This window comes from Theropithecus gelada, chromosome 11, assembly GCF_003255815.1.
Source record: "Theropithecus gelada isolate Dixy chromosome 11, Tgel_1.0, whole genome shotgun sequence".
NCBI classification, from domain to species: Eukaryota; Metazoa; Chordata; class Mammalia; order Primates; family Cercopithecidae; genus Theropithecus; species Theropithecus gelada.
In genome coordinates, this window is record NC_037679.1 from 44,253,705 (window position 1) to 44,275,825 (window position 22,121).

The 22,121-nt window shown below is 35.8% G+C and overlaps 1 protein-coding gene across 2 annotated transcripts in view; it reads left to right on the top strand.

Annotated features, from left to right (window-relative positions):
• Positions 1-22,121, top strand: part of LRRIQ1 (leucine rich repeats and IQ motif containing 1) — a 209,838-nt gene that overhangs the window by 52,703 nt on the left and 135,014 nt on the right. For both annotated transcript variants that reach the window (XM_025402587.1, XM_025402586.1), the window contains exons 12-13: positions 16,865-17,058; positions 17,380-17,507. In XM_025402587.1, the coding sequence (XP_025258372.1) occupies positions 16,865-17,058; positions 17,380-17,507 (322 nt within the window). The remainder of the gene's footprint in view (positions 1-16,864; positions 17,059-17,379; positions 17,508-22,121) is intronic.

The following is a 22,121-nucleotide window of genomic DNA, read 5'->3' on the forward strand; positions in this document are numbered from 1 at the left end:
AAACATAGACACAAAGAACAGAAGCAGTTATTGAAGACCACCACTTTTTCAAATGTGCCTGCACCGACGGCATCATTCTTAGAGACTAACCACATTGCTAAAGCAAAGAAGTCCTTTACTATTGGTGAAGAATTAATCCTGCCTGCTGCTAAGGACATTTGTCATGAAGTTTTAAGAGACTGCAGTTTAAAAGGTGGCACATGTTCCTCCTTTGGCTAGTACCATATCTAGACAATTAGACGAAATAGCAGAGGATTTTGAGGTGTAATTTTTAGAGAGGATTAATGAGTCACCATGGTACATAATCCAGGTTGATGAGTCTATTAATGTTGACAACAAGGCAACAATACTTGTCTTTATGCAATATATTTTTCAGGAGGGTATGCATGGGGATATGTTATGTGCATTTTTGTTGTCAACCAACACAACAGCTGCAGAACTATTCAAGTTAAACTATTAAATTACATCTCAGGAGGATGGAATTGGTAATTTTTTGTCAGTGTATGCACAAACGGAGCAGCTACCATAACTGGACGGCTTTCTGGTTTCACTATTCAGGTCAAAGAGGTTGCTTCTGAATGGAAGTTATGCATGGTGGCATCCTTAAAGAAATGCTGGCTAGCTCAAAAATGTCACTTGAAATTAACGTTCTGCAGGATATGACTAAAATTGTCAACCACATTAAAGTGCATGCTCTTAACTCACATCTGTTTGCACAGGTATGTGAGAAGATGGATGCAGAGCACACATGTCTTCTCTTATACACAGAAGTGAGATGGCTTTCTAAAGATAGATCACTGGCCAGAGTTTTTGAGCTATAAGAGCCACTCCAAAGATTTATTTTAGAAAACAGCCACCACTGGTAGCACATTTCAATGACACAAAAAGTGTCTCCACACTTGCTTACTTCTGTGACATATTCAACTTCAACACACTCAACCTGTCACTTCAGAGGAGAACAATAATTGTGTTCAAGTCAGCAAGATAAAGTGGCTGCATTCCAAGCCAAACTGGAATTTTTGATGCAACAAGTGAACACAGAGATTTTTTACATGTTTGAAATAGTAGCAGAGATTTTTGAAAGAGACTGAGCCAGGTCCTCCTTTCTCCCAGCTGCTGCATCATCGCCTATCTCAGCTTTCAAAAGTTTCAGCATTATTTCCCAACCACAAAAGACCCCTGAATTGGGAAGGAATGGATCTGTAACCATTTGCGAATAAGCCAGGTGAATTGACTTTGGCCATGCATGACTTTGGCCATGCTAGAAGAACATCAACTGCTTGAGACTGCAAATGATGGTGGCCTTAAAAGTACATTTGAGACAACTTCAAATCTCCATACATTCTAGATTAAAGTCAAAGCTGGATAAATATCCTGAGTTTGCCAGAAAAGCGCTGGAAAGCTTGCTTCCATTTGCAGCATTTTATCTTTGTGAAACAGGGTTTTCTGGAGAGACAGCAACCAAAATGAGATTACGGTGTAGTCTGGACATAAGCAACACACTTTGCGTCTTTCATCACCCCCAAATGGGGCCTTCTATTTACAGGAAAGCAAGCTCAGAGCTCCCACTGATTCTACATTGTGGTGAGTTGTATAATTATTTTATTATATACTAAAATGTAATAACACTAGAAATAAATTACACAATAGAGGCAATGTGCTTGAATCATACAGAAAACATCACTGTGAAACCAGTCACGGGTGCCAGAGAGATTGGAGACCACTTCTATATCCTGTCCCATTGGTCTATTTGTTTTTGTACCAATACCATGCTGTTTTGGTTACTATAGTCTTGTAGCATAGTTTGGAGTCTGGTAATGTGATACCTCTGGCTTTGTTCTTTTTGCTTAGGATTTCTTTGTCTATATCGTCTTTTTTATGTTCCATATTAATTTTTGAATAGTTTTTTCTAATTCTATAAAAAATGATGTTGGTAGTTTGGTAGAAATAATGTTATATCTGTAAACTGCTTTGGGCAGTATGGTCATGTTAATGATGTTGATTCCTTTATTCCGTGAGCATGGAATGTTTTTCCATTTGTATTATCTCTGATTTCTTTCAGCCATGCTTTATAGTTCTCTTTGTAGAGATCTTTCACATTCTGGTTAGATATATTGCTAGCTGTGTGTGCGTGTGTGTTTGTGTGTGTATGTCTATTGTAAATGGATTTGTATTCTTGATATGGCTCTCAGCTTGAATATTACTGGTGTATAGAAATGCTATTGATTTTTCTCCATTGATTTTGTATCCTAAAACTTCACTGAAGTCATTTACCAAATCGAGGAGCCTCTGGGCAGAATCCTTAGGGTTTTCTAGATGTGGAATCACATCGTCAGAAAGTGAGGTATTTTACTTCTATTTTTTATTTGTGTGCCTTTTATTTCTTTCTCTTGCCCACTTGCTCTGACTAGAACTTCCAGTACTGTGTTGAATAGGAGTGGTGATAGTGGACATCTTTGTCTTGTTCTAGTTCTCAAGGAGAATGCTTCCAGCTTTTGCCTATTCATTATAATCTTGGCTGTGTCTTTGTTATATAGGGCTCTAATTATTTTGAGTTATATTCTTTAAATGCCTAGTTTGTTGACAGTTTTTATCATTAAGGGATGGTGGATTTTATCAAAAACTTTTTCTGTCTATTGAGAAGATCATATGGTTTTGTTTTTAATTCTTCTTATGTGGTGAATTACATTTATTGATTCGCATGTATTGAACCAGTCCTGCATCCCAGTAATAAAATGTACTTGATTGTGGTGAGTTACCTTTGTGATGTGCTGCTAGATTTAGTTTGCTAGTATTTTGTTGAGGATTTTTGCATCTAGGTTCATCGGGGATATTGACCTGTAGTTTCCTTTTTTTGTTGTTGTTCTATCGCTGCCAGATTTTGGTATTAGAGTGATGCTGGCTTCCTAAAGTCTTGCATTGTGCATGAGTTATGGGGGAGTCCCTCCTCCTCACTTTTTTTTTTTTTGTGGAATAGTTTAAGTAGGACTGGTGCCAGCTCTTCCTGGTATTGTATAATTCAACTTTGAATCCATCTGGTCCAGGGCCCTATTTAGTTAGTTTAGTTTTTCTTTTTTTTTTTAATTACTAATTCAATTTCAGAACTCCATATTGGTGTGTTCAGGGTTTCAGTTTCTCCCTGACTTACTCTTGCAAGGTTGTATGTTTCCAAGAATTTATCCACTTCCTGTATATTTTCTTGCTTGTGTGAATAGAATTATTTATACTACTCTCTGAGGATATTTTGTATGTCTGTGGGATTGGTTGTAGTATCAGCTTTGTTATTTCTCAAGGCACTTATTTGGATCTGCTCTCATTTTTTTTCATGTTAATCTAGCTAGTAATCTATCTTGTTTATCCTTTCAAAGAAAGAGCTTTCAATTTTATTTATTCTTTGTGTGGATTTTTAGGTCTCAATTATGTTTGGTTCTGCGGTATTTTAGTTGTTTCTTTTGTTTTACTAGCTTTGAGGTTAGTTTGTTCTTGGTATTCTGGTTCCTGTAGGCATGATGTTAGATTGTTAATTAGAGATTTTTCTAACTTCTCGATGTAGGCATTTAGTGCTATAAACTTTCCTCTTAACACCGTTGTAGATGTTTCCCGGAGATTTTGGTATATTGTGTATCCTTTTTCATTTATTTCAAATAATTTTTAAATTTCTGCCTTAATTTTGTTTTTTACTCAAAAGTCATTCAGAAGCCAGTTGATTTCCATGTAATTGTGTGGGTTTTGAGAGACCATCTTGGTGTTGATTTGTATTTTTTTGCTAGTGTGGTCTGAAAGTATGATTGGTATGATTTTTGTGTGTTTTAATTCATCCAGTCATGCTTTATGGCTGAGTATGAATTTGACCTTAGCATGTGTTCTGTGTGTAGATGAGAAGAATGTATATTCTGTGGTTTATGGGTAGCGCATTCTGTAGATATCTATTAGTTCCAATTGCCCAAGTGTCAAATTTAAGTCTAGAATTTCTTTGTTGGTTTTCTGCTTAAATAGATAATCTGTCTAATGCTATCCATGAGAAGTTGAAGTCCTCCATGATTACTGTGTGGATAAGTCTTTTTGTAGATCTAGAAGTACTCTTTTTATGAATCTAGGAGCTCCATTTTTGGGTCTGTATGTGTTTAGGGGAGTTATGTCATCTTGTTGGATTAAACCCTTTATCATTATGCAGTGCCCTTCTTTGTCCTTTTCGACTGTTGTTGGTTTAAAGCATAGTTTATCTGATATATATATAGCAACTCCTGCTCTTCCATGTTTTCTCTTGCATGATAGACCTTTCTGGAACCCTTTACTTTGAACCTATATGTTTTGTTACATGTGAGGTATACCTCTTGAAGACAACAGATAGATGGGTCTTTTTTTTTAATTCAGCTTCTCAATTTGTGCCCTCAAGGGGGCATTGTATTAGTTTATTCTCACATTGCCATAAAGCACAATATATAAGAAATGAGGTAATATATAAGAAATGAGGATTAATTGACTCACCATTATGCAGGCTTAACAGGAAGCATGACTGGGTGGCCCCAGGAAAGTTACAATCATGACAGAAGCTGAAGGGGAAACAAGCACCTTATTCACATGGTGGCAGGAGAGAGAGAGATAGCAGGGGGGAACTGCCATACACTTTTAAACCATCAGATCTCATAACAGCTCAATCACTATCATTTGAACTACATGGCAATATCTGCACGCTGATTCAATACCTCCCACCAGGTTCCTTCTACAACATTGGGAATTACACTTTAATATAAGATTTGGGTGGGGGCACAGTCAAACCGTGTAATTTTGCCACTGACATCTCCGAAATTCCATCTCTTCACATTTTAAAACACAATCATGCCTTCCCAACAGCCTTCACAAAGTCTAACTCGTTCCAGTATTCACCAAAAAGTTCAAGAACAAAATCTCATCTGAGACAAAGCACATCAGTTCTGCCTATGAGCCTGTAAAATAAAAAACAAGTTAGTTAAATAGAAGATACAAGAGAGGTACAGGCATTGGATAAATGCTCCCATTCCAAAAGGGAAAATTGGCCAAAACAAAGGGTCTACAGGCCTCATGCAAGTCCAAAATCCAATAGGGCAGTCATTAAACTTTATAGTTTAATATTATCTTCTTTGACTCCATGTCGCACATCCAGGTCATGCTGATGTAAGAGGTTGGCTCCCATGGCTTTGGGAGGCTTCACCCCTGTGGCTTTGCAGGTTACACACCCCATCCCAGCTGCTTTTATGGGCTGACGTTGAGTGTCTGCAGCTTTTCCAGGTGCACAGTGCAAGCTTTCAGTGGATCTGCCATTCTGGGTTCTAGAAGATGGTGACCCTCTTCTCACAGCTCCACTAGGCCGTGCCCCAGTGAGGAATTTGTTTGGGGTCTCCAACCTCACATTTCCCCTTACACTAGTAGAGTTCCAAATGGGGGCTCTGCCCCTGCAGCAGACTTCTTCCTGGACAGCCAGGGATTTTCATACATTCTCTGAAATCTAAGCGGAGACTCCCAAACCTTAACTCTTGCCTTCTGCACAAACACAGGCCTAACACCATGTGGAAGATGCCAAGACTTGGGACTTGCACCCTCTGAAGCCATGACCCCAAGTGTACCTAGGCAACTTTTAGGCACAATTGAAGCTGGAGCAGTTGAGACACAACCATATCCTGAGGCTGCACAGAGCAGCTGGGTCCTGGGCCTGGCCTATAAAATATTTTTTTTTTCTTTGACCTTTTGGCCTATGATGGGAGGTGCTGATGTGAATGTCTCTGAAATGCCTTGGAAACATTTTCTTCGTTGTCTTGGGTATTAACGTATGACTCCTCACAAATTTCTGCAGGAGGCTTGAATTTCTCCTTAGAAAATGGATTTTTCTTTTATACTACATAGCCTGGCTGCAAATTTTTCAAATTTTTATACCCTGCTTTCCTGTTAAATATGTTTCACTTTCAGGTAATCTCTTTGTTCACCCATATGAGTGTATACTTTTAGAAGCAGCCAAGTCAGTTCTGGAGTGCTTTGCTGCTTAGAAATTTCTTCTGCCACATAGCCTAAATCATCTCTCTCAAGTTTAAAGTTCCACAGATCTCTGGGGCAGAGGCAAAATGCTGCCACTTTCTTTGCTAAAGCATAGCAAGAGTGATCTTTACTCCAGTTCCCAACAATTTCCTCCTCTCCATCTGAGACCACCTTAGGCTGGACTTCCTTGTCCATATCACTATTAGCATTTTGGTCAAAGCAATTCAACAAGTCTCTAGGAAGACATCTTCCTGTCTTCTTCTGAGCCCTCCAAACTGTTCCAAACTCTGCCCATTACCCAGTTCCAAAGTTGCATCCACATTTTTTGATATCTTTGTAACAGTACGCCACTCCTGGTACCAATTGTCTGTATTAGTTCATTCTGACACTGCTGTAAATAACTACCTGAGACTGGGAAAATTATGAAGAAAAGAGGTTTAATTTACTAACAGTTCTGCAGGCTTAACAGGAAGCATGACTGAGAAGCCTCAGGACACTTACAATCATCGTGGAAAGCAAACAGAAAGAAAACACCCTTATTACAAGGTGGCAAAAGAAAGAGAGGTAATGAGGGGGGGAACTGCCACACAGTTTTTTTGTTTTTGTTTTTGTTTTTTGTTTTTTTTTGGGGGGACGGAGTCTCGCTCTGTCACCCAGGCTGGAGTGCAGTGGCATGATCTCAGCTTACTGCAAGCTCTGACTCCCGAGTTCTCGCCATTCTTCTGGCTCAGCCTCCTAAGTAGCTGGGACTACAGGTGCCTGCCACCATGCTGGGCTAAGTTTTTTTTTTTTTCTTTTTCGTAATTTTAGTAGAGATGGGATTTCACTCTGTTAGCCAGGATGGTCTCGACCTCCTGACCTCGTGATCCACCCACCTCGGCCTCCCAAAGTGCTGGGATTACAGGCATGAGCCACCTTGTCCAGCCTGCCACATACTTTTAAACCATCAGATTTCATGAGAACTCACTCACTATCAGCACGAGAACAGCATGGGGGAAATACGCCCTCATGAACTGGTCACCTCCCACCAGGTTCTTCCCCCAACATTCGGAATTAATGACTGATATGGTTTGGCTCTGCATCCCCACCAAAATCTCAATTCGGGACACAGAGCCAAGCCATATCAATCATTAATTCTGTTTACATTTAAGGTTTTTATTGATATATAAGGTTTTGACCCTATTGTGAAGTTTCCTTAAAGCATCTGTGGTTTCTTTTGTTTAGTTCCCTTAAAGCATCTGTGGGCTATATACTTAGCTGTGCTTTGTTGGTAGCAGTTTTCATTCTTTCATCTCCATGTTTAGATTTCCTTTAGGGATCTCTTGTAAGGCTGGTCTAGTGATAGTGAATTTCCTTAACATTTGTTTGTCTGAAAGAAATTTTATTTCTTCTTTGCTTATAAAGCTTAGTTTGGCAGGATATGAAATTCTTGGTTTATGTTTCTTTCTTTTCTTTGAGAATGCTGAAAATAGTCTTCTAATCTCTTCTGGTTTGTGTGGTTTCTGCTGAGATATCTGCTGTTAGTCTGATGGGCTTTCCTTTGTATGTGACCTGACCATTTTTTTCTAGATGCATTTAAGTTTCTTTCTTTAGTGTTGACCTTACTTTTTGACTATATGCCTTAGTGATATTTATGTTGTATATTATCTGGCAGTTGTCCTCTGGATTTCTTGGATCCAGATGTCTACCTCTCTGGCAAGACTAGGGAAATTTTCTTGAATTATTTCCTCAAATATGTTTTCTAGGTTGTTTTCTTTTTTCATTTCTCTCCCTAGAATGCCAGTAATTCATAGGTTTGTTAACTTTACATAATAACATATTTCCTGGAGACTTCGTTCCTTTTTTAAAGTTCTTTTCCCTTTATTTTTTCTTACTGTGTTAGTTCGAATAACTGGACTTCAAGCTCTGAAATTCACTTTTCTTTTTGGTCTACTCTACTGATAAACTTTCAATTGTATATTGAAAATCTTTAAGACAGTTTTTCAGTTACATTATCTCCGATTGATTTGTTTTTACAATTTTTATATTGGCCTTCATTTGCTGTATTGCTTTAGATGTTCTTTGCATTGATTTTCAGCCTTAACTTGGATCTCATTGGACTTCCCTGCAATCCATGCTTTGAAATATCCATCTGTTATCTCTGAGTCTCCATTTTGTCTAAGAACCATTGCTGGTGAGCCATATTGATACTTTGATGGTATAACAACATTCAGATTTTTAATGGTGGCTGATATAGTTTGGCTGTTTCCCCACTAAAATCTCCTCTTGAATTGTAGTTCCTTTAATCCCCACATACCATGGGAGGGACTTGGTGGGAGATAATTGAATCATGGAGGCAGTTACTTTCACACTGTTTTCATGATAGTGAATGAGTTCTCACAAGATCTGATGGTTTTATGAGGGTTTTTTCCCCTTTTGCTCATCATATCTCCTTCCTGTCACCATGTGAAGAAGGACATGTTTGCTTCGCTTTCCACCATTACTGTAAGTTTTGTGAGACCTCCACAGCCCTGATCAAATGTGAATCAATTAAACCTCCTTCCTTTATAAATTACCCAGTCTCACACAGTTCTTTGTAGCAGTGTGAGAATAGAACAATACAGTAAATTTGTTCTGGTAGAGTTGGGTACTGCTATAAGGATACACAAAAATGTGGAAGCAGCTTCAGAACTGGGATACAGTCAGATGTTGAAACACTTTAGAGGACTCAGAAGAAAGGAAAATGTAGGAATGTGTGAAACTTCCTAGAGACTTGGAGGGATCAGAATACAGGAAGATGTGGAAAAGTTTGGAACTTCCTAGAGACTTGTTAAATGGCTTTGACCAACATGCTTATAGTGATATAGACAATGAAGTCCAGGCTGAGGTGGTCTCAGATGGAGATGAGGAACCTTTTGGGAACTAGAGCAAAGGTGATTCTTGCTGTGTTTTTGCAAAGAGACTGACAGCTTTTTTCCCCCACCCTAGGGATCTGTGGAACTTTGAACTTTAGAGAGATGATTTGGGTTACATGGTGGAAGTAATTTCTAAGTGGCAAAGCATTCAAGATAAAGCAGAGAATAAAAGTTTGGAAAATTTGCAGCCTAAACATGGGATATAAAAGAAAAATCCATTTTCTGGCGAGAGAAATTTGAGCTGGTTGCAGAAATTTGCATAATTAACAAGGAGCTGAATGTTAGTTACCAATTCAATAGGGAAAATATCTCCAGGACATGCCAGAGGTCTTCAAGGGAACCCTTCCCATCACAGGCCTGGAGGCCTCAAAGGGAAAAATGGTTTTGTGGGCTGGGCCCAGGGCCTTACTGCTTTGTGCAGACTCAGGACTTGGTACCTTGTGTCCCAGCCATGGCTAAAAGGGGCCAACATACAGCTCAGGCTGTTGCTTCAGAGTGCAAGTCCCCAGCCTTGGTGGCTTACATGTGGTGTTGGGCCTGCAGTTGCTTCAGAGTCCAAGCCACCAGCCTTGGTGGCTTACATGTGGTGTTGGGCCTGCAGTTGCACAGAAGCCATGAATTGAGGTTTGGGAACCTCCACTTAGATTTCAGAGGATGTATGGAAATGCCTAGATGTCAAAGCAAAAGTTTGCTTCAGGGGTGGAGCTCTCATGGAGAACCTTTGCTAGGGCAGTCCAGAAGGGAAATTTGGGTTGGTTTTCCCACACAGATTCCCCACTGAGGCATTGCCTAGTGGTGCTGTGAGAAGAAGGACACCATCTTCCAGAGCCAAGAATGATAGATCCATGGAAAGCTTACACCATGTGCCTTGAGAAGCCACAGACACTCAAGGCCAGCCTCTGAATGCAGCTGTGAAGGAGGCTGTACCCTGCAAAGTCACAAGGGTGAAGCTGCTTAAGGCTGTGGGAGCCCACCACTTGCATCAGCATGACTTGTATGTGACAGATGGAGTCAAAAGAGATCATTTTGGAACTTTTTAATGACAGCTCTATTGGATTTCAGACTTGCATGGGGTCTCTAGCCCCTTTGTTTTGGCCAATTTCTCCCATTTGGAATGAGTGTATTTACCCAATGCCTGTACCTCCATTGTATCTAGGAAGTACCTAACTTGCTTTCAGTTTTACAGACTAATAGGTGGAAGGGACTTGCCTTGCCTCAGAGGAGACTTTGGACTTGGACTTTTAGGTTAATGCTGGAATGAGCTAAGACTTTTGGGGGCTGTTGGAAAGGCATGACTGTGTTTTGAAATGTGAGGACATGAGGTTTGAGAGGGGTCAGAGGCATAATGATATGGTTTGCTTGTGTCCCTACCCGAATTTCATCTTGAATTATAGTTCCATAATCCACACATGTTGTGGGAGGGACTCAGTGGAAGATAATTGAATCATGGTGGTGGTTACCTCCATGCTGTTGTCATGATAGTGAGTGAGTTCTCATGAGATCTGATGGTTTTATTAGGGGCTTTTCCCCTTTTGCTCGATACTTCTCATTCCTGCTGCCATGTAAAGAATGTGTTTGCTTCCCTTTCTGCCATGATTATAAGTTTCCTGAGGCCTCCCCAGCCTTGTGGAACTGTGAGTCAATTAAACCTCTTTTCTTTATAAATTACCAAGTCTCAGGCAGTTCTTTATCACAGTGTGAAAACGGACTAATACAGTGGCAGAATTTTTACACTGCTTTTCTCTCATCTTGAGAGCGTTGTCTTTTGTAGGATCTTTTGGATTTGCTTCTATAGTCCTATGCACTCTGTGGGAAGGTTTTGTATTGGGATGCTCAGTTTAACCTGCAAACCAGTAGGTGGTGTTTGCAGCTAAGAGCCAACTGCCACACCAGCAGGTGTGTATGACCCTGGTCTGTGTTTACTGTGAGGTACTCTGCTGTTTCAGTTGAAGGGCTGGGTAGTTGGGTGTCTGGTCTGTGAGCTTCCTATTCCAGTGGGGGTCACAGCCGGTCAAAGCTGGAGGCCCTGGCTTGTTCATGAATATATGACAAGCATGAACCTATGACATGCATAAGCACCTGCCGTAATGAAGGTGGTTGGGAGGAATTCCTGCTGAAGTGAGCTGAGGTCTCTGTGGAGAGGTGAGGGAGAGTCACTGGCTTTTCTTCCTAGATAAGTGGGAATATGCTCTCTTTTCCTATCACACCCTGATTCCAAGGCTTGTGAATTCTAATTCTGATGACATTGTAGTCTCTCTCTGTCCCACAGTGTGGTTGAGTATCATGAGAACCATCTGTTTTGCAACTCTTTGTTGGTATGGTTTCAGGGCGTAACCTCATCACTCAGCCTGATACAGACAGCATCATGGCTCGCCTGTTCTCCAGGGCGTCAGCCTTCTGCTTTTTGTAAAGTGAGGCCTCTACCTTTGAGCTCATGGTGGGTGTTGGTGGGTGGTCTTAACTGGTTGCGTTGCCCTGACATCAGACCCTGGGGATAGTAGTCAGGTGCCAAGGAGTTGGACTGGGGCAAGTAGTTCACCCATTCTCAAGCCTCTAGATAGCCCACTGAATAATGCGTATGAGTCCCGAAGGACTGTACTGCAGTCAGGCTAGCCCAGAGTTCATGTGCTGATTGTGATGGGTGCAGGGTGGTCCCCAGGTCCCCAGCCATGGTCTCAGGAAGTGGCAGCCAGCACACTTAGGTGGTGGAAACCCAAGTGAATATTACAGGTCTATGGGGGTTTGGTTTACAGAAGTCTCTGGGTTTCAAGTGAAATGTTTAGGCAGGGCAGGGTCTCTGTGCTGTGCGCTGTTCACTGTAGCTTGGTCCAACAGCAGCATTAGATCTGTATGAAAGTGGGTCAGCATGACAACTGAACCTTTCACTTCTTGCTTGTCTGAATTTTGTAGTTCACTTTAGCTTTTTATAAAACTTATTTTCCAAACACGTTCTAATGGATGCCATAGTTTTGGAATTCCTTCAGGTTTGAGAGTATCTGTCAGTTGCTTTTATACCTGAATGAGAATGTAGATGTGCATTCTATTTTTAGGTCACACTTTCACTTGGTATTTTGTGGTCATTGCTTCTTTGCATAAATGGTATTGTGTGTTGCTGTGGTAAATCTTGAGGCTAACTGGACTTTTCTCTCCTCATAACTGATTTCTTCCTTGATACTCAAGTACTATTTTCTTTGTCCTTAAACAGTTACTTAACCGATAGACATTTTATTGTCGGAACATTCATATAAGTTTTCTTTGGAAAGTAATATTCTTTTCAAACTATGAATTAAGTTATTTATTCATTTCTGGAAATTTTTGATTTTTATATAGTTGAAAACTTTTTGGTTTGGTTTCATTTTTTAATTATAGATGATCCGTATTTTGATTATATTTGTCTTTCACTCATGCGTGTTATTATTTAGTTGATTTTTTTTTTTTTTTTTTTTTTTTTGAGACGGAGTCTCGCTCTGTCGCCCAGGCTGGAGTGCAGTGGCCGGATCTCAGCTCACTGCAAGCTCCACCTCCCGAGTTTACGCCATTCTCCTGCCTCAGCCTCCTGAGTAGCTGGGACTACAGGCGCCCGCCACCTCGCCCAGCTAAGTTTTCGTATTTTTTAGTAGAGACGGGGTTTCACCGTGTCAGCCAGGATGGTCTCGATCTCCTGACCTCGTGATCCGCCCGTCTCGGCCTCCCAAAGTGCTGGGATTACAGGCTTGAGCCACCGCGCCCGGCCTATTTAGTTGATTTAACCTATGTCTCTTCTTCGTCTGTTTCTTCACGCTTAATTCCCAGTGTGATTATCTCCTGTTTGTGGACAACTCAATTTCTAGCTCTCTGTTCCATATATGTTGTTTCTAAATTATTTATTAGCTCTGTCATGGTGTTACTTTGGCCTGTTTGCTTACCTGCATCTGTTGTTTTAATATCTTTGAAATCCAGTCGTATTGAATTTTTTAAAATGTTCTTCTGTAGCCCAAAATATTTTCAACATTTCATCTTTCTTGAATTATATTTTCTTCAGAATAGAGAATCCTTTTTGTATTAGTTAAATATTGCTGTGAAGCAAGTTACCCCAAACCTTAGCAACAAATATTTATTACCTAGCATTTTCTGAGAGGAATCTGGGAATGCCAGTGAAAATCAAAAATTTACTTCTAAGCTCACTCACATAGTTTTTGGCAGACCTCAGTTTCACATATTTTTGGATAATTTCCTTAAAAAAAAAAGATTAGGCTGATTTTTAAATTATGTAATAAAAATGTGCCTTTCTTAAATACACCTCTTTCCTCACTGCAATAGTTAGACCAGTGTTTTAGAGACCAAACTGAATCCTTTAAAAAATAATTTTGCTGAATTTTCTTTAAATCTTTCAACTTAAAACTTAACAGATGTGCCTTTCTTTCTATGTAGAGCATTCTGCCACTTTGGCTATATAACAAACACTTGTGATGGGGGAAAGCATCAGGTTTTCTGAAATTTTTGAATAGTTCAGTTCAATAACCTTTTTTTTTTGCCGCTGTTGGTGGTGGTGGTGATAGTGGTCAGAATTAAATACAAAATAACAGTTCTTTTCAATACAGATGCTTTTACCAAATATACTGTTTAAAAAAAAAAAACTACACAAGAAGTAAATTCTCATTTAAAAATATAGAAAAAGAGAAGTGTACAGAATACATCGTGAAACTTTATCTTTCTGCTTACCTCCTTTCTCTCATTTTGCAGGAGTGACCATTGTTAACAATTGCTTGTGAATCATTCTAGACCTTGTCCTGTACAATAAAATGAGAGATATGTAGATTTAAGTTAAGGTTCATGTGTATATTTACATTTAGGTTTACTCAATAGCTAAAAGCCTATGTTATGCAACTTAAGTTTTACATACAGTAGTATATCATGGACATTCTTCCATTTTAGTACTACTCTGTATTAAGATTATAAATATTTATTTTGGATACACTCCATAATTTAACCGTTCCCTTACTGATGGACATTTAACTTGTCTCCTTTTTTTTTTTTTTGCATTTAAATAATACAGACAGGAACATCTCTATATATTCGTTTATATCAGTGTATCACTATGTAGTAGATTCACAGAAGGAAACATGCTAGGTAAAATATTTCTTAATATTCTGAGACTTGAAATCATAGTTATTCCACCAGAATGGAATCTCTAACAGAATGTTGAATAGGTTAATTGTACTTTCCTTGTACACTGATTAAAAATTATTGTGTCTTTTAAAATTTGATATTAGCATATAATTCTCGTTAATTCCTTTTAGACTAATAAGTGGCACACTGTTAGTTGTTTTTAACATGTACAGCCCTAAGGTGGAAGCACATGTGGCATGTGTGAGGAAAAGCAAGGAGGCCAGCAAGTTAGAATGAACTGAGAAAAAGAGACAGTAGTAGAGGATGAGTTCAATGAGATTATGAGAGGCAGATCACGGAGGGACATGTAGGCCATCTTCAAGGCTTCGGAGAACCTTCTCTCCATTATCAAAAATATTAAAAATAGTCTACAATTATTGTCTCCACTTCCACTGCACTGTGATTTTCATCCTGTTTATGCCACTAATGCCTCTAGTAAACTGTTCCGTCACTGTCCAAACGATGACCTCTTCTGATTCCTTTGTGAACTATACCTAATACTGTGGACTGTTTATAATTTCGTATGAATAAAAATGCCTTTCATAATACAATTTCATACTTGTATACTATTTTATTTTTATTCTTACACCTTTCTTCGTTGCAGAATTCTGTTTGCATTTTCCTCGTTTCTTCTCCCAATTGTTCTCCTGCTTTATCTGCTTTCTCCTTTCAGCTTTCTTTGCCAAATCCTGCACCTTTCCTTGTCATGTGAACTAATGTTTCGTTCTTGCTTCTCTTCTTGGATGACCCTTGAAAAGTGTCACAAATATGTTCTCCACTCCAAATGAATTAATAGCAATTTCTATTTCAGATTAGTTCTGGAAAACTTAAGAGCAATGTATATGGCTTTTAAAAATATTAAGCCTATGTAAGCAGATTGCTTGAGATATTTAAATATTTAATAAAGGTCATTTCATTTTACACAACTAGTAATCTGTTTTCATTGGTATTTTATTGTGCCTGGGCTGTTGGCTTCAGTGGATTAATTGATGCTCATCAGATATGATTGTAAGGCTTACAAAATTTAAATACATTTTCTATTTTAGCAGACCTTAAATTACATGACAGCTAATATGTATTTATTAAAATATGTAACAAACTATATCTAATCCATTGAAATTTATAATATAGAATTGGTCTGTTATTTTAACTCAGTCAAATATTTGATAAGGCAGAACAGTTTATTCCCAGATACTAATAGATAACAATTTTCTCTGATTCATAATTGATAATTTACATTATGGGAAAATATCAGTACATCAATCATAGATTAAAAACTTAAAAATGTAAGAGTATATACAGCCTGAATTTGGATTTCAGTTTGTCTTTTCTTCTGTCAGCCTATTATGTATTTTCATGCTTTATTTGATATTACATGATTTATTTCTTATTATAAGAAAATTTACTTTTTTGTGTAAAGTTTTTTTTAAGAAATAACATCTATAACATTAAGTTACTCTATTTGACTCAAACTATTAGAGATACTGTAATTTTGAAATTTATTTAAGATATATCTTGAAATATCTCTATGAAATATTTTATAGTACACTAATTATCCTATTGCATTATCTGAATTTTTAAATATATGCTGAATTATGTTTTCTTATAATATTTTGTTAATATTAATTGATTCTTTTATTTCTTCATCTCATTAAAAGTAGACAGTTCACCCTTTCTTTTTGTGAATTTATATGTAATCAAAATAACAAATCTTGGGTTAGATATTCTAAATTCCCCCAGGATAAATGTATTTCATAAATTCCAGATATCAATTTTTATAAATAATATTTTTTAAATTACATATTTAAATTTATTATCAAATCACCTTTTTTTGATTAAAAATACTCATGTTTATGTCAACATTTAATTGAAAAATATATTTTGTAGGAGTCTGACAAGAAAATCAGAATGAAGCACAGTTTTCCAAAATGTAACCTCAGGGACTCCTGTATACATAGTTCTCACGAAAGACATTCTGCTTACCAGTGTTTACTGAAGACCTTAAAACTTTACTTCCAGTTTCTAGAATTGCTTATTTTAACTAACAGAGTAACACCTACAGAAAAAAATTCATGGTCTAGTATCTAATTTAAAGAACATTTTCTAGATTTTTAATATCTTCCATGAAACTTTTACAGACTTCCTCAGCGTCTTTTTCTCATGCTAACTCTTGATGGCTTATTTAAGCAACCTTTTCAGTTTTTTCCTTATGACCACTGAGTTACAGTTTCTAAGGCTCATCTAATATTTTTTAGATAGTATCATACTGATTTTAAGTTTATCTGGTCAAAGAGGAGGTCCCTTATGACAATATTGAAATACCTAAAGAATATGCTACTAATTAATTGGTTCTGATAGATTGTACATACTTCATTTGGGAATCTAAGGTCATTCAAATGGTAGGAAAATGACATTCTAATGTTATACATGCAACCTGAAGCAAGGATTCAAAGTTCAAAGACTCTGGAATGAGTTAAAAACTATTCTTTTAAGAAAAAAGTCCTTATATCTATCCCTTGTTTTATTCTTATTTGAATATAAAGCGCTCATTCCCAGTGTATGCCTTTTAGTACTGTGTGCAATTTTCAATTGATAGATAATTATGTCATTCAAAATATGTCACTCAAATGCCAGTTTAAATAATAACATAGTTTATAAGATATGTTTCACCAGGAATTTGTACTAAGTCCTCACTTGTAATTAATGATAGTGAGAAGTACAAAGGTGCAATTATTTAGAAAAAAAATGTAAACGTTCCTCTAGAGTCTGGAAGACTGTATGACACAGGTGATCTTATAACTTTTTTCTTCTAGGTGGTTTAGAATCTTTGAAAAATCTTCAACAACTAATTTTGGACCACAATCAGTTAATTAGTACAAAAGGTCTTTGTGATACACCTACCATTGTATACCTAGATTGCTCCCATAATCATCTTACTGATGTTGAGGGCATTGAAAATTGTGGATTGCTCCAAATATTGAAGTTACAGGGAAATTATCTGAGTGAGGTAATTGCTTTGAATTAATTGATTTCTGTGATTAACGCAACACTTTTCTTTTGATAGAAATGCCAATCACATTTTAAAAGCCATTTTGAATAATTTTTTTATTCTTTTATATCTCACTATGAAGTAACCTATATCAAGAATATTAAATATTATACAGTTAATAGAAATTTTATTCATATTAAAAAATCTTGTTATACTTTATGATATGCAGTTTATCAGAATCTATTTGTTATTAGTTTTGGAAGGTTTTATATTTTTAAATTGGACGAAATGGTAAAATATTTTGCTTAATATAAACTAATGAACCAAATTTAAATATAGCTTCCATCCTTGGAGAATCTTGTTTTACTAAGAGAATTGCACTTGGATGATAACAGCATTTCAACTGTGGAAGCATTTTCTTCATACTGGCTGCCTTTACTACAAAATCTTACTGTCTCTCAAAACAGGTAAAAGCATACTTAAGAAATAAATTCAGTGAATGTTTAAAATAAATATGTGATGTTCATAAACTACCATAAAAGTTAGGTTTCTCTAATAATTCAATGAGATTGCATCAAAATAAATTAGTATATAAATTATAAAGATAACATTATAGAATTTTTAAAAATTAAAATGAATTATTGGCATACCCTAAAATTTTAGTAGAATTTTAATTGTCCATTTATCTTTCTAATTTCATTTATTTTCAAAGATGCACTTGTGTAAATCTCTCAGGGCAGATTTGTTTATGTTTATAAGGAGCATAGTCCTTGGAAAATACAGGAGGTAGTTAATTCAATTCAGAAGGATGTCTCATTCTCTCAAATGGCACTTATTAAGTCCTGGAAGGATAATTTTTAATCTGCTCTCAACTTGCATGTCTTTTTGAAACTGTTAGGATGGATTTAAATTTGATTTCCCTAAGGATATAAAGTAACACTTAAAAAAATACCTTAACATTCAATTGAAATGGGTACCTGCCTCAGAAGATCTATTTGAGACTACCAAACATCTGGATCTTTGCTGAGAATAACTGGCTAAACCAAAACAGGAGCACAATATGTGTATTTCTCCTCTGCTTAATATTTCATTGAAATCCATTCACTCTAATATGATTAATTTCTTCATCAAAGGCACAAGGAGTAGGGGAAAGAAACCATCTTTAACAAGAAATTGTTTAAGTTATATAATACTCACAAAACACGTGAATAAGGACAATATAATTTGTACATATATACCTATTTTCCCCCAAGACATATAAAATCATCTCTCAATCTCTTCCACAATAGTGTTCATCTTTTAGGCAGGTATATACTAAATAACTTAACTTCCACCTATTAAACTTTGACATTGGAAAACAAATATGTATTCAAAAATCTTCTCAAATTACTTTAATGCAATCTAAAATTTAATATTTTTAAATTGAGACTTGAGTTTAAAAGGATATTTATTCCCAAAGCCAGCTACATCAGATAATACTGTGTAAGTAATTTGGGTAATTCACAAACTCCTTGGATATTTTCAGAATATTTTCCAGGTACAGAATATACTTTCAAAATGAAATATTCAGCTATGTTTTGGACATACGCAGTAAGTCGCGGAGGAATTGACATACCTAACGTATATTATAAAAGTGGATCTCAAGCCACATTAATGAGCATAAAATATTTAAAGAGATTATAAAGAAAATCAAGAATTTTTTTGACAAATAATGCCTTTAATTTCTTTGGGCAATTTAAATGATCAGTCTATTTCTAAAAATGAAATTTATTACTAGCTGATAGACTTTTGCTCTATCGGTATGATATGACATGCATATCAAGCTGATAAAATGGGAGTTATATAAACTAAAGAATTAAATATTTTTAGAATTGAGCATGATAATTGGAATGATTAATCCAAATGTTTTCTATTTATAATTTTGTTTGCATAATCTTATAACGTTTGACTATTGAGATGGGGTTTACTTTGGGGAATAGGAAAATGAGTAATACATGTCCTTATACCCACAGAGCATTTTGGCATAAAAGAACTTAGTTTTTTAAACTCATCTATACCAAAAAGTAAAATTATTATATAATATGTGTGATTTTGAAATTTTAAATAATACTGTCACTGATATTGGAATATTTTTCTTCTGAGTCTGTCAGAGCTCTTTGTACATGTAACCTTCTACCATTATTGAGAGGATGAAGGGAGAAGGCCCAAGAGCACCAGGGAAATGTCATTGATAGCAAAGGACATATAGAATACTAAAATGATTTTGTAATGTCATAGTGTAAAGATAATCTTCAACCTTAGAATATTTCACAAGTTTATTTTCATTAACTATAGAAATTACCTATTTTAATTTATGCTCTTACATGTGAAATGACTTTTTTAAAACCATATTAAGTTTGATAAAACCAAATCTGTGTTTGAATATTGAACGTGCAACTTGGTCAGTAGATGTTGAGCAACTCTGCTCTCACTATCTGACTCTCAGTTTCTTTTCACATGTAAAAGTGGTAATGCCTACCTTACCTATTTTATGGGATTTTAATGAGGATCCAAGAGGAAAGGGAGAATAATTTTATAATGTGATATTTGGATTTGTGTTTGGTATGGATTTTAAATTATATATACTTTTCCTTTAATTTTTGATATTTTCATCACAAAGAAGATATTATGTGTCCATATGCTTTTTTTCCCCAACAAATGGAATACATATAAAGAATGATACTTAATACATATTGTTTGAAATACTTGTTTCATCCTGATTTCTGTTTTAAATTTTCATTTAAGACATGTGACTGTTTTAAGTTTGACTTAGTGGAGTTCTAACTGGATGGCTCTCTGGCTTTATAAGCCTTTTTACTTCCAATGAGACTCTTAAGTAGGAGCAGAAAGTGGAAACTATTGCCCATTGGCTGTTCATTGTATAAATCTTTTGCTTTTTGTCGTCTTTGAAATTTATATCTTTTTAATGCCCAGGGCTAATGTGACAAGGTCAAATGGTTTTAGGTTTTCACTAATGTCCTTTGTCTTTCTGGTTTGAATTTTCTTGGAAACAATATACACAGAATGTCAGTAAAAGGAAAAGTTCTAGAGGTTTTTCAAAAAAGGATTATACTATTAAGTTTCTACCATCCTAATGAATAAAGGTGAATGAGTAGCCAGTTTTCCTGATTAAAATTTCAGAAGAAAACAAACATGATTTTAATAGCATGGTTATCTGAAAAGATTAATTTCAATATTACAAAAATTTTTTCAAAGCGTATTTTTCTTTGCTTTGATTTTTGCAAAGATTTATTGATTGTTGATTCTAAAAAATTATTGGTTATTTTCATTTGAGGTCTTTTTATAACCTATGTGTTACCATATAACTTACTGCCTAAAAACATGAGATATTCTGTAAAACGAAAAAACTATTGTATTCTGAATGGTTTACTATGCCATTACTATTAATATTTCAAAATCCTTTCTCTGAAAGGATGAAGAGCTAGTATTAGAAATATATTAAGGGTAGAGCACAAAAACAATTTTCTTGTTAATAAGTACATTTAATAAATTTTATTTTTACTTGAAAAAAATATATATATAAACTACTTGTAATAATTATGCAAAACCTGCTTGAATAGGAAATGTCAGAAAATTGAGACTTAAACTCACTAATTGTGTATGGGTAAAGCCTGAATTTCCTCTATCCCTGCATCTCTTCCCACCCCTGCCCCGCTTCCCTTCCTTTCCCTAGACTTTTTTTCCTTTTCTTTACTTCAATATCCATGTGAGATTTCAGTAAATTTCACTGTTAGGGGGTATATGTACAAATAATTCAGTGTATGTAATGGCCAATATTTTCTCACTTTTATTACCTTGGGTATTTTTTTCCTGTAAATTGCTTTTAAGAAGTAGGATCTTTTATGTTTAATATGAATGCTAATATTGTATTTAGGATTGGCAACATGTAGAGAGATGTTCTCCCAGCCTCATTATATAATCTACTTTTTCATCAGTAGTATATCTTCTTTCTTGTTGCTAATGCAGAAAGGGATAGTATAAGAGAAGAGTGATGGTCAGTACAAGGGTTAATCTTCTGCCAGACCCCAGGAAGCTTCCACTCACAGGTTTACTCTGTGAGCTTCTGACCTGAGAATATAAAAATAAGAGATTTTGTTGTTGTTGTTGGTGGTGGTGGTGTTTTCTATGGCAGTGAGTTTGTAGAAATAAAGAGGTAAAGGACCCTTCCAGGACAACTGGAGGGAGAGTATAAAAAACACTAAAGCAATAAAAGTGAAAATTAATGCATACTTATTTATTTGGTACCAGAGATAGACCTTGAGCCAAAGCATATTTTGCACAGTTATGGAATTCCAATATTTTATAGTGGGGATTAATTCAGAAGACTTTTCTAATTGTGGCAAATATATATATTTTATGAATGAGTTTTTATCTTGCTTAAAGATTCAGATGAACTGGCTTAATTTAATTTCCAAATGGCTACAGGTAATGTGATATTATGTTACAGAGTAACTGTAAACTTGTCCTAGTTGGAAATGCAAATCAAACTGAAGTTAATTTGCCCTTTATATCTTTTGTTTCCTATGACGTGGGTATTTTGAATATCACAATTTTTGTTTGAATATGGGTTTTTGATAACAATTATAACTTAGAAAACAATAAAAACCTTTAAAAGTAGGAGGAAAATTGATTATTACTAGATTATAATATGCATAATTAATGAGTATTAATTTTAAATATCAATGTATTTTCGCCAAGTTTAAGTTAATTCTATTGAGGTAAAACATTTTATATTATTCTGTTCTTATACTCATTTATTTATATATTGAATATATTTCCAATTTAAAAGTAAGCCCAGTTTAATTTTGCTTACAGTACTATAATACTTTCAATTAGTAAAGAAAGATTTTTTAAAAATAAAAATAGTCTTTAGTTAGTTCTCCTGTTGAAAAGTAGCAATTTCTCCTGTTGAAAAGTGATTTTTCATTTGTACCTTAAAGGTTTAGGTTGTATGTTTCAGACAGGCAGAAAAATAAATAAAAAATGTAAATTATTTGTAAATTTGGCCTTATATGAATACA